This window comes from Carassius carassius, chromosome 19 (genome assembly GCF_963082965.1).
Source record: "Carassius carassius chromosome 19, fCarCar2.1, whole genome shotgun sequence".
Taxonomy (NCBI): domain Eukaryota; kingdom Metazoa; phylum Chordata; class Actinopteri; order Cypriniformes; family Cyprinidae; genus Carassius; species Carassius carassius.
This window is the reverse complement of record NC_081773.1, coordinates 5,238,669-5,255,875: the sequence shown is the minus strand read 5'-3', so window position 1 is coordinate 5,255,875 and position 17,207 is coordinate 5,238,669. Positions and strand designations below refer to the sequence as shown.

The window sequence follows — 17,207 nt, the reverse complement described above, 5'->3', positions numbered from 1 at the left end:
TGTATGAATGAATAAACAAACACACACACATTAACCCCACAGACCTAGATACATGTCTAAGTCAAGGCCTACTGAACTCTTGATCTGATATGTAATTTTCTTGCTTTCTCCATAGGGGGTGTTGTCCAAAATGGAGGTGAAGACATCACTTCTCGACAATATGATAGGGGTGGGCGATATGGTCCTCATTGAGCCCCTGTCAGAAGACACCTTCATTGAGAATCTAAGGAAGCGATTCGATCACAATGAGATCTATGTAAGTAATGCTTAAACTAATGCTGAGAATGTCATGTTACTTTTCTTGGTCGCCTTCTCATTTAAGGCTTTCACTGCTCCAGACAGTCACATCAAGAATGTCTTAGTTTAAGTTTAGTCTGAGTGTGTTCCCACTTCACAGATAAATAAGAGTGTAGAGATGAACACAGTGTAAATCACAGCCCTCTCATTGTTCTGTCCCTGCTCTAGTGTCTTTCTCTTTCATTTGGGCTCAGTTTAGAAAGCTGTTGCATACCAATCACCAAACCAACATAGGTACAAAATGGGTTCATCTGATGTGTAAATAGTTGTTTAATGAATCATAATATGCAAAAGTGAACAGATATCAAGGAGATTTGAGGATTTTCTACTTTTCTTCAGGGGAACAAAATGCACTGAGGCTCTGTTGTGCTATTAAATTATTGTTCTCTTTGTCTGACACTGCAAAATTGCCTGTATGTTGTTCGACCAATAGCAGACAGGAAGAGTGTTCAGGAAACCTGTGTGAAAATACTTATATTTGCAAACAGTTTAGAGACATTACCACTTCAGAAATTACTTGACACTTAAGACTTGGTCATATACAGCGGGACAGTAAAGTTATGCAAGGAAATCCAGTCATTTAGAATTACTAGTGATAGTGAAAGCTTTCACCACTGTGCTTCCAATATAGCTACACTTGAAAATATGACTTTTATGCTAGTGAAATTTAGCTAAAAGATAGACAGCACATTTAGTACTTAAAAAATGCTAAATTTTCATTAATCAAACAGTTTTTTTTCTGCTGAAATTGGAAGAAAGCTCTACCATGTTCAGATTTACTTACTGTGTGTGTGTATTAGCTGCCATGCTTAATGAGAATTTGCATTTAGTGTCAGGAAACAGTAAGGTTAATGACCCCTTCAAATGGCTGATTTACATTTTGTGTGGCACCATAAAAATGGACCCTTAAAGATGTTTATTTACATTTTGCAGAGCTGTAATCTTATCAGTTAAAAGACTAAAATCATGCAGTTAGTCACAAACAGGTTCTGTGTTTACTCTGTAATTAAGAGAGTAACTACCCACAGCCCTCAATGTCCAGTAGCTGCAGGTTTGTAATGCAACCTCTAGCCTTGTATTTAATGCAAATCCCCTAATTACACAGGAGAGTGCTGACAAGAGCAAAATTATGTAGACCACAGTATATTTATTTTCTTTGCACTTATGTTCTTTTCTTGTTCGTAGTCACAGTAACCATAAATTAAAAGTCTGTCATTATTTACACACTCGTACGTTTTCTGCCAGGTAGACCCCTCCTTTTGTGTTCAGTTGAACAAAATACGTTTTTGAATGATATGAAGGTGGGAAAATACTTCTGAATTGTTTAAACTTACATTTTAAAAAGGCTTAATGGAGAATATTCTAGGAACGTCTCCACCCTCAGTATCATCTATTTAAATGCCAAGAAGCTTACATCACAGTCCATCATCTCATACATTTCACCAACTTTACAATGAATATCACAGAGAATGATCTGCCTTATCTAATCAATGCCCTGTCAGAAGCAGTTATAATGGGTTCTATTTTCATATACAGCAGGCAATAAGAGCTGTAGAATTATGAAACAAATGTCCTTGTAATTATCTTTAAACTTTGCTCAGTATTATTGGCTGCAAGAAAGAACAGGTGTGTGTGTGTGTGTGTGTGTGTGCACATTTAGTAGTAAGGAACAGATGTGATTGTGTAGATCACTCTTTTAGTGATGTGCTTTATTGATCCACAGTTGCGTGTTCTTCCAAAATGTATGTCCACCAGGTCTCATTTAGATGCATTTAAGGGCCAATTGATTTTTTTATTTTTTTTTTTTTACACAGGCCTAGACCTGCTCTAATGCACCCATAGCGGTCACATATCTCTAGTGCCCCAGATGTCGTCATTGTGAAGCGTATTTAAATCCATTTGGGATTGGGAGAACTCTAATATTCTTAATTGAATAAAGAAATACCAATTATGTTCTGTTTGTGTGAAATGAGAATTGAGCTAATGGTTCAAAAAGCATGGGATAAAAGATATTAATTAATTTGTTGCAAATATGTCCAAACTCCACACATTTGAGTGATAGCATATGTCTTGGGTGACATCTGTGCTTTTATTGATATAGGCCTATACTTCCTTTTTTCTGTAATTTTTAATTCATCTGTTCATTTACATTTGTTCTCTACATCTAAGGGGAATCATTATGCCTCCTGTGAACACTTGACAATAGATTGTGGGCTGTGTTGCCACGGGAGAGGCCTGATCCTCCGCCTGCAATCCTTATGCAACCCTCACTGTAATGAGAGGTAGAAGACGGCTGCAAGAAATAATCATTGTTCTGAGGTCCCAGAGACATTGAAAGAGATTTGCTTTTAGCATCATATGTTGAAAATTGGTGGCAGAAAGGATGAAAGAAAGATTTGAAAAGCAAGAGAAGGTGGAATAAATTAGTCAGGATGTTTGTTTGTAACATGAAATAGACTACTTTAGACACCGTTGCCCTTTCTGGCCACTTCTGACCACAATGTGGTGTTGTCGCTTTCTGAGATTCCAAACATTTTTGTTTGTGTTCTCTTGTTCGGTTGCTTGCGGGCCCCCCCGCCTGTCTGAACAATACCCTGGAATTCCCATCTAGATCATGCAGACGGATGCATATTGTAGCTCTACTCCCCTACACTGCTGCCGCTACTGTTTCTACCAGAACGAGGCAGAGAATGTGCTTGATGTCTGTGCCTCACAGCAGGGGAGTATGAAAACAGTGCAGTGTCCTTTATGATGTCACGATACCAATACAAGTGAAATTTCACATGTACCGTAATTTTCATGATAGGAACACACCATTATATTTATTATGACTGGCTTGATGATGCATATACAGTCTGCAGTGACGAAAACTGGGTACCACAATACGTTTGTATGCTCAGTATCACCAATACTGCAGACTAGAGGTTCCCAATCCTGGTCCTGGAGGACCCCCAACACAGCTTGTTTTTGAAGTTTCTCTTATCTGACACCCACATCTGAGATCTGGAGTCTTTATTAATAAGCTGATGTGTTGAATCAGGTGTGTGTGTTTAGGAATGCATCTAAAATGTGCAGGTTTTGGTTTCATAAGCACCAGGATTGGGAACCAATGCTGTAGACTGAATATACATTGGAGATCAAAATTAGAGAACTACCTACAATTTCTTAAATTGCAAGGTCTTCGGTTAGTCCTATTTGAATTTGTCCTAAAGTAGAAGGGCAATTCTACAAACGTAAGACAATTGCATGAGAAGACCAGATAATGAGGAAACTCTTAATGGGGAATTGGTTCAACAGGAAGTACTATGGTTTGGGGGGTGTTTTCCACGGCAGAATTTGGGGCACTTATACAGCTAAATGGCAGATACGTGACTGCAGATGATCATCATATCCCTCTTTAGCAACATGCAGTTCCTTCCCTGCAAACATTTCCAATAAGATGCCCTTGTCACACTGCAAAACATGTAAAGTAGTTCATTGAGGTTTTAAACATAATTAAATTGAAATAATTAAATGGTGGGCCAGAGTCTTGATCTAAACCCAAATGAAAATCTCTATAAATTGATAGAACATTGCTGGATGGCTTTCTGTGTGAATGCAAACACATCCTGGGATTGATTCCCAGACATGATGGGTTGGGGACCTAGTAACATTGCCGGGTTCAGTCCCGGAACAAGCTATGAGTGTACAAAAGCCAGAACCAATGCCATAAATGGTGTGTCGAAGTGATGCACATAATCGTGCAACTCTTTTACCAGATGTTTTGAAGGCAGATCAACATTGGCGACAAAAAATATGTGCAAACTGTAATGAAGCAGAGATCAGTTAACTCCTCACTATCCGCACTGAAGCTGAGAACGTTCGCCAGTTTAAAGCGTTTTCAACTCGTGCATTACACGTTACATCCTGATGTCACGTGTCATTACGGGACCATTACGTGACATTTACGGGTTGTGTGTGAATGCACGCACGGATTCTGTTAAATCACTGGCAGTGTGAATGAACCAAAATCTAACGATCCGGGAACAATTGCTGGGACACATTACCTGTGTATTATCCGGAATCTCCGTGTGAAAGGGTCTTAAGAAAGCGAGTATAGTGGACCAAGATCACACCAGACTGAGAGACCAGTGATGATCTGTGGCTGCTGATGTGTGAAGTCATTTAAAGCTAGGGCCTCTACACTTCCTACTAATTTTTGGCAGCTGTAACCCTCCAAATTTTTAATTGTAATCTGTCGTGCTACAGTGGTTACTGTTCTCTAATTTTGATCACAGTGTTTTCCACAGAACAAAGTTTTTTTGTTGAAATGCTTTGGTTAATTTGTCAAACATGTTAGTAGAACAGCGGTATACCAACAGCTAATATTCCTTCAAAAATGTTGCGCGATGAGCATTAATAATATTTCGGAAATTCTTTTATAGATTTTTCTCTAAATTTTATTTCCATCGTATGACTGGTTATGTTGTCTCTTCTTATCTCATGTGTTTTCACAAATCTGTTCTTATGTTTTACTTTTATGTATTTATTTAGCTGTTTGTTTGATCATTGGATTATTGCTCTTTCAATCTCCTCCACAGACATACATTGGCAGTGTGGTGATCTCCATGAACCCCTACAAGTCCCTGCCAATCTACACAGCAGAAAAGGTGGAGGAGTATCGCAACAGGAACTTCTATGAGCTCAGTCCACACATGTGAGTTTAAAAAGCTTGTTTGAAAGCACTATACAGCAAAGTCACGGTCTCGTTTATTCCTAGGCTTCCTGGTCCGCAGAGCACAAACTTAAAGAAATTGTTGCACACGTGCATGCAAATGGTTGGAAAAGCCTTGCAGCTTTTTTAATTAATAATAATGTGAAGGTCACCCATTGGTGTCATATTTGCAGAGTAGGTGTGCATAAACGTGGTGTGCTCTATTCACTGGACCCCTGACACACGTGATGTCCAGCCCTTTCGGGGGGAGGGGAGGCTCACTGTCCTGTCCTGCTCCAGCTAATGACCATCTGTCTCCTTAGAGGGCTGCCAGCCGCCTGACCAGACTGCCAAATCAAAACAAAGCAGTCTGCTTTATTTGATCGGCAGACACACACTTAGCCTCTGAGAAAAAAAAAGGAAGAAAAAAAACGCTCTAAAAAAGAGCCATTGAGAATGGTATGGCTGTTCCAATAACCTTTCCCATTCATTCTACACACTCTCCCCTGGAGAAGAAGTTTAAATTAACAACTGTGTACAGCTGTGTCCCCCCTTCCCCCAAAGGATCATTTTGATACTTTCGCCTGTGGGTTCATAGTTTGTTCTCATGTTTCTAAATTGATCTCTTCTTTGCTTCTGGTCCTATCCTGTTCATTTGATCTGTGAACATTTGCTCTGGTATGGAGTTCTCCTTCAGTCTTGAACCCTTCCATATTCATATGATTTAGTCTAGGCACTGTTACACTGATGTCAGGGTCTGTGCTCCTCTGAACTGAAGCCAGGCTCTGAGCTCATTCCAGGGCAGCTGCTTTTCTTGTCATGCCTGGGAAGCAGACCTCTTAGATGGCTCTGGGTGTACTGGCCTCTGGGGCTTGTACATTTCAGCATCCTGGGCCGTAACTGGTTCTGTTAACAGCACAAACTGTTGAATAGTATTTATGATCATCACCTCATCACCTCAGTAAACATAGCAGTCAGCAGCAAAATGGCCCAGAGCATCTGTGCTTAAACTGCTGTCAAGCTTTTGGGTTTTAGTCAAGTCTGTGCTTGTTTGATCATTTTCAGAAATATTGTAAATGCCTAGTCTCATATAACCTTATAGGCTTAAAGGTGTTTAAAGGTACCGTATTTTTCGGACTATAAGTAGCACCGGAGTAGAAGTCGCATCAGTCCTAAAATACGTCATGATGATGGAAAAAAAAAAAAAAAAAAAAAAAAAAAACATATATAAGTCGCACCGGACTATAAGTCGCATTTATTTAGACCCAAGAACCAAGAGAAAACATTACCGTCTACAGCCGCGAGAGGGCGCTCTATGCTGCTCAGTGTAGACTACAGGAGCAATGAGCAGCATAGAGCGACCTCTCGCTGCTGTAGACGGTAATGTTTTCAGTTAGTTCATTTCTCTTGGTTCATATCAAATTAATTTTGATAAATAAGTCACACCTGACTATGTCGCAGGACAAGCCAAACTATGAAAAAAAGTGTGACTTATAGTCCGGAAAATACGGTAATACTTTAAAATAGCTATGTAATCGCATTCTCATAGATCTCCGTTACAGCCACTCACCTGTTGCAGAACCTCCAGTGCAATATGAAATCAGCCATCTTTCCTTATGAGTGCTCAATTTTGCATTTAGATGGAAAACTGAATATTACCCTTTTGCAACAATGCTAAGAATGAATTGTGTCCTTGGTTGCATCATAAATTTCATGCAAACGTATTTTGGAACACAACAGTGCTCAAAAATGAATGAATTTCCACATCTAGCTAGTGGTCTTTTGCGGCACTTCTGGTGGAGTGAAGGTATGAATTTGCTCACTGGTTTTAATTTGGTTCACAATATTAGTAGAGTAATGTTGGGAATAGTAAATGTTGGTAAAGGGGCCATTTGAGATGCAGCTCTAGAAACTTACAGGCAAGTATGTTGGCAAGTTGGAGCTTAAATGAATATGGCATTGGCCCTCCTAAAGCAGGACTATACACCATTGCATATTGTATGCTTACGTAGGCATAAGACTTTTTCTCATCTTTAATGAGAGTCTTGGATTAAGGTCACTTTTAATTAGGTCCTCCTCAAAGATTGTGAGTTTTTTTTTAAGTGAGGTCTTTGTAAAAGACTCCATAAGTTTATCTTAATCTCCAAGTCAGGCCATCTGCTTAGGCTTTTGTGTGGTAGATCTTTTGTAAGATGAGACTATGACAGAGTTTGGAAGGTGTCCTTTCCTAATCATCTTTTCTTATCCATGGTGATCCATCCCTTATCGATTTTAACAGATGCTTTTCAATTTAGGGGTTTATAATGACAGTTTTGAGTGTGCCTGCTCTACATTGAGACCATGTGTGATATGATTACTGGACGGATATCACGTCAGTCTGGTTGGCATTTGTATGGTGTGTGTGGTGTTAAGGTACTTTAAGTAGAGCAGTAGTTAAAGTAGCCAAAGTCTGCTTATTCTACTAAAAAGTCATCTACGTTTTTGATTTAAGATTATCAAGCTACCCCTAAATTATACTGTACACCACTTCGATGGAACCATGCAATGACTCCCCTTCATTAAGACTACATTATTATTGCTGTTTTTGACTCATGTAATAGTGCAGTGTGTTTTTGGTTTCCATTAAAGACCGGAAGAGTCTAGAGTGTGAAGATGTGCTTGAGGCATTGAGAGCTGATATGCCCGCCTCTTAATTTAAACAATCAATTGTTTAAGTTTTCTTAACATTAAGAGTTTGTTGCAACTGGCAGCTGAGCTTTAGAGGTGGTCAAAGCCATGGAGACAATAAAGTGGCTGAGACCACCATGATCACAAATCACTGCAAATGGTGATGTTTTTAAAGACACTCACCGGAGGTGACAAACAACTGCTGGTTGCAACTATATCCTAAAAATAGCTATGTGCCCTCACAAGAGGTTTGTTATCAGGACAGTCTGACATCTCATAGAGAAGAAAGGAGCAGAACTCGGAATGGTAATATATTATTTTAATTCACTTCCGATTTTGGTTGGGTTATGATTTTTCTGTGTTGTGAATTTTGAATTTGAGAGTATTTTGTTGAAAACAAAATCTAAGCAACCATTGTGAATATATCATTAATATAATAATCACTTAAACTAGTTTTGACTAGACTAGGCCTACTTTGTTCAGAATATGATTCATTTGTCGTCATTCAGAAATGTTCAGAGAAGTGTCATCAAAACAAATTCGTGTATGTGGAGATAAATAGTGCATGTCATCAGAAGGCTGAAACTGTATTAGATATGTTGTTTGGAAATGCTCTGCACTGGATCTTCTCTGACCGCTGGAATGTGAGCTTGAACTTTGGTGTTGAGGTTGTTTTAGTTAATGACCCAGGATGAGTGTGAAATGCCTCATTCTGGCAGCCGCACGTGGTTCAAGAGCCCCGGTGTTACCTCTCCCTTCCAAACAGACTGAGTTTCACACTGCTCTGCTGTCTTTGGCTTGGTGGCCATCTGTGTGTGGTAAGAGTGCTTCACTGGAGTCAGACTGTGAATGAGGTTGTCTGTGTGTGCGTGCTTTTTTTCTTTTCTTTTTTTTTTAAGGGTGAACAGTCTCTTTAATGGACCTTATGACATCTCTTTCTGATGTTAATGCAAGAACGCGATCCCATGTGTTCAACACATTGTGCTTTTAGCTTTTCTAAACACAACTTTTCATAGTTCAGGCCTGAAAGTGTTCTCAGAAACACATACTGTACTGTATGGTTTACAGCAATGCCAAGAAAAGCAAGATCCGTCCGTCCATCCATCCATCGTAAGCAAATTTGGGGCCTATAAGTTTCCTTTTCTTTTAAGAAACTGTGAGCCAACAAGAATCATTAGAAGACCATGAGCCTTCTGTAACCAACTAATTATTTTCACAAATCAGTATAATCTGTTAGTAATGATAATTTTTGTATAGTCAAAATCTTTAATGGAAAAGTTCTCCTGATAATTAAAATGTTTTCTCTGCCCAGTTGCATTCCAAACCAGATTTTTGATGTACTGTCACAAAGCTCTTTTTTATACTTAGTTCATAGTTTTTTTTTTTTAATTATTATTATTATTATTATTTTTTAATCTAAAGAGTTTTTAAAGGCTACAGATCTTCTGAGGCGGAAAAAGAAAAATCATCAGTGAATGTGAACTAAAAAAAAAAAAAAAACCTTCACACATAAAGCTATTGTATATCTTCAGACTTGGAATATACTGGGTATACGACTACTACTATGAATTGTATTTATAAATTTTTTTAATTTTGAAGATTGACAGTTTTGGTTTTTAACGGTTTTCATATGACAGAGCTACATCATAAAGGTTCATTCAATTTCTCCTTTTGATAAGAACAAAACAGCATTTTGGATTTGGAACAACATGAAGGTCAGTAAACATTTGTTTATGGATGAACTATTCCTTTAATAAGCAGATGATTAGACACGAAAAATCCCACAGCAGGCTTGATGATTCATTACCTGAGCATTAATTAAATGCATGAGCTTTGCCAAATGCTTTAGACAACCATTGTCTCTCCAGACATCTATAAAACACTCTCATTTCACATATGTAGTGACTATGCGGCCCCTTTCTTTCCTCTGGGGTCTTCTGTGTGCTGTGGGCCTGCTCGCACCTGCTACCCAATACTGCTCATCCCAAAGAAGCTGTAGTGAGAGTTTGCAGCTGTGTTCCAGGCTATTAGCACTAATTGTGTTTGATTAGAGAGGAACACAATGAGTAGCCATTATGCAGTGATATTTATGTGCTCTGTTCCAAATCTACAGTTGTATTTAGGGTATTAAGTAACTACTTCAACTAATATTTGTGTATTTTTATGCTGCACCAATGCAGTTAGCTTAGCATATGCTAACAGTAGACTCTATTATAAATAATTATGATGTGCTTTGTATGAGGAGCACTGTTTGTGTAGTCGTCTTTTGTAGTGTGTTCCAAATCGCTTACATATGAGTTGAATCTGCACCTGCAGAACACATTTCAAAATGTTTAAATCCATTCTGTTGAAATCCAGTTACAGTTTTCCCTCAAAATCTTCATGGAAAAATGGGGGTAAGGGGGTTCACTTCAATTAGGCTGGATTTAGGACAGAGCCATAATGTCGCCCTGCCTTGGACAGTAGCCAGCATTCATCACATTAAAAACTGACATTAAACATCATATAAGCCAATTAATGTCCACGCCTGGCTTTGAAGGTCTTTTTATTAATCTGCATGACAAAGTTGGTGGCAGGTGCTTATCCTCATGACCGTTCTGGAAGATGGGGTCTTGGAGGGTGTTGCAGATGGGGACTTTGGTCAGTGTGTCATTCCCAGATTGAGCTGCTGCATCTCAGGGGGTGGATTGTATTACATTGTGTGTAGTGATGTAATGGGACCTCTCAGCTCTCTGCTACTGAGCAGCACCAGGGCATTGTTTGCAGAGAGAATGGACCCTGCTGATAGTGCAGTCCGGCACACAAATAGCAGCTCAGGGAATCAATTTTCTTTTCTTTTTCTTTTCTTTCTTTAAAAAAAAGTAACAAAGCTGATGCTGGGGTGGTACCATAAGGTACAAAAGATATAAAGGGTACATCTTCGTACTTTATATGCCACTAATTGATACATGTTATTACCTTAAAGGTACTTATTAATATTGTGTATATATATATATATATATATATATATATATATATATATATATATATATATATATATATATATATATATATATATATATATATATATATATATATATATATGGCCATTCTTTCCTAGGAAACATTTAACACTGTGCACAATAATAAATAAATAACTGGAATATATTTTTTTTAAAGGTGACATATTATGCCAATTCTTAATGTAAAATGTCTCAAATGTTCCCAGCACTTTTAGGGTATGAGCCAAAACGATGCATTTTTGTTTAAATGCCTTTAAGTGCAAATTAGCTTGTGCTCCTAGCCCCCTTTCAGAAGAGGACGGAGCTTTAAGAGTTCACGCTCCGACATGCAAATAAATATTCCACTATAAGTACAAGCCTGTTATCCTTACAGAAAACATACTCTGGTTAAAAGTCAGTCATATAAATGTATTATGCATAATAAATATGTATTTATGAATTACATAGACTGGTGGAAGGACGGTACAATAAAAATGGCGACAGCTGGTCTCATGGTGTCATTGCATGCCATCACAAACTTTGTCGCATTTGTGATTGAGCTTGAGGTATTCAAGCGGTCGACTTTACATTGCTTTCATATGCAATTTTTAACTACCACTTTAATTTTTACAATCATTCTGGTAGCATGTGAGGGCAAAACCAGTGAAAACAGGCAGAGATAATGGTAGCTTTAGCAGCATTAGCCTTGGGCAATGCATGATACTTACTCTGTCTGGAGATGACGTTTGAGCACAAAGCGCTGGTATTGATCCATACACATAGGGGACATTACTTTATGTTTTCCGGGATGTTTCCATCAAGAATTTTATTTAACCAAAGTGTCCTCAGCAACTGCTCTGCACATTTTGAATGTTTTTCTTATCACTTCAGACATTAGTTCTATTCGAACGATGGAACAGTGGATTATGGATTCACTCTCAACACAGGACCTGCGTGAAAGCATTTGAGTCCTGCTGAAGGATGCTGAGCAGACACAAAAGGCCAGGAGGTCAGGCAGCAGCGTTCACCTCTCCCTCTCGTGGTTTTGTCTTGCTGAGCCATGGATACTTCTGTTGGCTTGTGATTGGGTGCATGTACTTTAGCCTGACTGAACTGAGCTCCAAACACCTGGGGATTTTAAGATGTACTCTATTCATCCATGCAGGGCACTCAGGTGTCTCATCACAGAAGCTTTTGTCTTTAGATTTCTGTAAATATTTATTAGAGGGACCGACTGGTCATCATGAGTAAGTAGATTATGACTTGGAGGATGTCTCACAGCCATTATTTTAGATTTGCATTAACCAGTTTTCTTTTTCAATAAATAAAAGTCCCAAATCAAACATTAAATGCTAAATGCACGACCCTGTAAATGGATCATGCTCCCAAAAATATCACTTAAACGTTTTGCCTAAAATGTTGTGCCTGAAGTACAGGGTTGGAACAACATGGGGGTGAATAAATGGTGAAGCAGTATTCATCTTTGGGTGAACTGTCCAACCTTCTAATCTTTTGAGGTCCATTTTAGAAGACTTTTCTGTTTTCTTGAAAATGAGTCATGTCTGTGTGGCACCTTTTGGTTAAGGCGGTTTGGCCTTCGTTAAGATTCAAAACAGGCATTCAAGCTGATATTATCCAGGCTCTTTAGCTCCTACTTGGAGGCCAGTCCGGGTGTATATGTAATTTGTGTATTTTTATGTTGTGTTGATCATCTGTGTACTATAACATTAGCCTTTACTACTGTAGAGTAGGGTGTGTCTCTTTGTGTGGCTATCTTTATAGGCAGAGAAAGAGATGTAAAGTACAGGACTGATGTATCATCTTTACCAGTAGCAGATTGTCATCACAACATCCCTTTGCAGAATAGTAAATTTCAGTGTTGTGTGGGAGACGTTTCTTTATTTGACTTGGTCTCTCACTGCCACATCTCGCACACATTTGGGAAACAGGAGACCGATTTCATCCAGGGTGTGGGCCAGATGTCTGCTGCTCTCATCACGCCTATGCCTAAACTCCAGACTGGCACAAACTTGCTGAAACTGCCGGTTAAAGGGGTCAAATGAAGAGAAATTCAGTAGATTTATTAAGTATTGCAAGTTTAGAAAGTTCACGTAGTCTTGTGCTGTTTTTGGCTTTGTGTAGCACCTACAACTCTAAAGATTATTTTGAAGTGTCCCAATGTTAGATGAGCAACTGAAGTTTATTTTCAACAAGATATCTGATTATTTCAGTCTGATTTTAACCGTTTGAGCTACTACATTATTTTTTTTCAAATGCAGCTTTGCAAAGATGTAATTATTGGAGTGCTTAAAACATGTCAACCAAAAATACTACTTTTTTTTTTTTCCTTAAGTAAACCCAAGGGTCTACTTAAGAAAAATATTAATAAAATAAAATATTAAAGCTAAACCTGACCAAATCCCCCTGTGAAAAGACAAAACCTAAAGTTATTTTTCATTGACAGACCATATGTAGAAATGGTGTATCAGAAAATGTTAATTGCTGGTAAGAGGGATGTAGTATCTTGTTTTTAGTCCATATAATAGACATTAGTTGCATTATGTGCATTATTACTCTCAATGTTCAAAGTGCATTAGGTTCAACAGCATAAATAAAAAATCATGAGATGTGTTTATATATATATATATATATATATATATATATATATATATATATATATATATATATATATATATATATATGACAAAACATGTGGAAAACCTACAGTACCACATTTTGTCTCTTCAGCTGCTGTAGGATGTAGGCAATACGGAAATGTTGAGCTACCTTTGCTGTTTACATAGCCACTACATTTGTTTGCTTTCCCAGAATCCCTTTACGATCCAGGGTTTTACTGGAAAAAAAAACATTGTCCCTACGCTGTGAAATGTAAAATTGCATGGGTTTGTGCAGTACCATTTCAGTTTGTTGTGTCAGTGAGAATGTCAGAAAATGACTACATTATTGATCACCCAATCAATCACAGACAAAGTGGTAAGACATCTGTAAAGGACATAAAAGTCTGTTTTTGTATTTATTTCAAATTATTTTCTTTACAATCAATTCAGCACTGTTTTGTAAGTTGCAAGTGACTCAGGTTCATGTTCATCCCACACATGCTTGCAGGTAATATTGTATAACAAGTGTCTGCAAACAGCTTTTAACATTCACATGGACTTTTGAGTGTGTCATCCTGGTTATTTGTTATCAGCAGTGGCTTTTAGCACAAAGAGAGATGAACTCTGGACTTTGCGTTGGTAGGCATGCTCTTTGGTAGAGAGCAAAGCTTCTCTTCTCATGTAATTATGGCCACCCACCCTCATCCTTTGCCAGTGAAACACAAAGCAAACTGCCTCTGTCCCTACATTATTTACTGCCTACAATTCAAAGCTATGTAAGTCAAAAAAAAGAAAAGAAAAAGGAAGCCATTAGGATATAGTGGGAGAAAATGCTCACTTCCCAACTGGAAAGTCCCTTCTATGGGATTGCATGAGAGTTGCATGAGGGCTTTAACATGTCCACACTGTTTGTTCTGGCTCAGGTTGTGTTATATCTAAATCACCTCTTCTCCATCATCAATAGCTCTGGCTCTGAATGCACATAACAATGTTTGCACGTCCTATGCTTGTCACTTAGGTCAGTAAATATAGTTAAACATCAGTCCACATTATATTATATTTTTAATGTGGAAAACCGTTAACCTAAATATAATTTGGAAATGCAAAAAAATTGGAAAATTGGAATTTAACTGTGTGTAGTTTCCTTCGCAACAAAGATCTACTCTTTCAATGTAAAAAAATATATATATATATAAATCCCTGCAGAATTCTGTGATTGACTAATCAGACTGAAGTATTCCAGAATCCAGAAAGTTGGGTAGTTATTACAGTATGTCTGTTCACCACAACATATCCATGAAAGCTGAATATGATTGCTTAACTGCTTTCCATATATTAAAGTAGCGTGGATCTGTGTTGATTTATGATCTGTAATGGTCACATGTCGAAAACTATGTTATGTCATGAACTTGACCTCAGCCAGTCTTTGCTTTTCTCATTGTTTCCATTCCTCCTTTGACTTTCCTTGGGTTCTCAGAGCTTCAGTAGTGACTACACAACTTAAACACTTGACCTTGATTGTTCACTCATGGAATCAAACTAAAAATGAATCTATCCAGCCATGTGTTTAATTGCTAGCTGTTGTAATTAGTTAATTAACCTTTCTCTAAAACATTAATGTTCAGTTTTACATTGTAATAATGTAACCGTTTCATCAAATAGACCTTGGCTTTCTTCATAAGAATGTCAACTTGGAGAACATTTCATTAAATCATAATGTTTACAGAAATGTCTAATTTGTTCCTATGAGATGTTCTATAAAGTTTGTAGAAGCAAGCGACCTTTGAGGTAGTCAGCCATACTATACTGTGTTAAGTTATGACCATTATATAATAACCATATTGCACCCCATAATTGTATTTATTTTGGCTCTCAGAATGTGAAGGTGACCCCTCTCCCAGCATGTTCACAATCCCTCTCCCTCATTTCCTGCCACGAGGTTGGATAAACAAGCTTTGGCTCGTGTAGAACGGCCTCCCCTTGGCCACAGCTAAATTATGCCATGATGGCATGGTTTGTCGTCTCGTGGAGACTGCTTGCCTCCCCAACAGCTCTTCATTCATTGAGGGTCACACTTGGGTCAAGTCCCCCTATTGAGACATGTCAAGTGATGTGTTTTTATGTGGCATGTTCATCTATTCTTTCTTTGTACCACCAGTCTGTGGTTGTGGTTAACTTTGAATATTGAAAGCCATAAGCTCTCCCCAAGGAGTGAGAGTGAATGAATTAAAGAGGATGTGCTCTCTGTGGGGCATCAGGACACCAGAACACATGAAGGTTTGTGCTAGACCTCGAAAACCTCTAAAACTGTTTTGAATGGAATACATTTTAGTTCATCCGTTTTCCTGTGTATCACCAAAAGCTTTCTTATAACAGCCTAGACAGCAAATTAAGGTATTATAATAGGCTATTCCAAAATGTATCTAAAATAACTTGCATTGGCTAAAATCCAAGGCTGAATCATGTTCTTTTGAGAACGCAATCCCAGGACACATTGTGAGCTCTAAAGAAAATTCACAGTCTGCAGACAAATAAAATATATATCAATTATACTAATTTACTTAATTTTGGAAAAAAAAATATAATCTAGTAAATCTTGGAAAATCCATTATACTAGAAATGCACAAGTAACTAAATATGCATTTGATTTCAATACCTTTTGCTATTAGCATGTTGCTAAGCTAAAATTCACAGAGTGTCCATCAGATTCACACTTCAGATTCTCTGTGAAAGGAGTACATCTTCCGGATACTTTTCACCTACCGTTTTATGAATACTTGGTAAATATTTCAGTCATGCTGCTCTTTTTATATACTTTTTTCCCCCTTGCCATACAGTAGGAAAGTCCAATCCAATTTTTATTTTCCTCTCAGCTCGTCACAATTCATTCTGGATTTTCCATCTACCCAAAGGATACATGCAAAACTGGTTGCACTTTCCCAACAAAAAAAAACTGGTTACATGTTCCCTAAAAATGCTTTCCACAGACAGCTTGCTAGGTTTTGGAGTGGGGCCTGAATGTAAGTCTCCATACAGTAGGTCTCCTCAAAGGACAAATGTGGGACACGTGAGAGAACATACAGAGCGCAGACGACAGGAAAGCTGAGTCAGTGCAGACAGAGGGAAGCAGTAAAGTCATCCGGTTTTGGGTGACTAAAAACAGACCGACTCACTCCCTTGTTCTTCCTTTCTGTGGGTGTGAAGGGGCCAATGGAAGGGGGATCCCAAATATAGGTCTCTAGCGCTCAATTGTTTATACATTTATAAGAAACAACATGTGCAAGTACTCTTGTGTTAAAACACCCACTTCCAAAAATAGTAAAAGTAAAGTTTTTTTATTGGACAGTCATGTCCTCTGATCACACTCCTAATATTTTCAAATTCAGATTTGGTTGGAAAAGGTTTATGGGCAAACATGCTTATATTGACCATTTAAGAATCACATAGTCTTATTTCACTTCTTCCATATGGAAAAGCATCACATCCGGTGTCTGTTTACTTCTGCAGTCTGTGCAATAGCTTTGTTCAAGAAGCAGCTGAGGTGTTTGTGGCCACCTGGTTGAATGCACTTGCATTTTTCAGCCTTCCTACTCCGGAGCTTCCGTGGTCCATTGTTTGTTCCAACGGAGTCCATGATCACTCCACCACAAGCAGGAAAACATTACTTCCACTGTGGCTCATTCAGAAACACATACGGATATCCTATCCTAGTGTAGCGAGCTGTCCAGCATGCTGAGGCATGATTCATTATTTGGCTCCTGTGTAGTTTGTCCTGCCCCCAGCTCTGTACATTAACAGCATTGATGTCGGTTATACTTTGGGTGTTCCTGTCCTTGTGATTCGTTTTCCCTGTTAAGCAGGGCCATCGGTGGTAGCAACATTCTATTTTATGCCATGTGCCTTATGTTGCGGCTTTGGCCCTTACCGCAACCTTAAAGAAAGCTGAAATTA

General features: G+C 38.3%; 1 protein-coding gene across 5 annotated transcripts in view; it reads left to right on the top strand.

Annotated features, from left to right (window-relative positions):
• myo1b (myosin IB) overlaps nucleotides 1-17,207 on the top strand; it is an 84,060-nt gene that overhangs the window by 15,802 nt on the left and 51,051 nt on the right. For all 5 annotated transcript variants that reach the window (XM_059499585.1, XM_059499589.1, XM_059499587.1 and 2 more), the window contains exons 2-3: nucleotides 116-256; nucleotides 4,878-4,993. In XM_059499585.1, coding sequence (XP_059355568.1) covers nucleotides 131-256; nucleotides 4,878-4,993 — 242 coding nt within the window. In that variant the 5' untranslated portion in view covers nucleotides 116-130. The remainder of the gene's footprint in view (nucleotides 1-115; nucleotides 257-4,877; nucleotides 4,994-17,207) is intronic.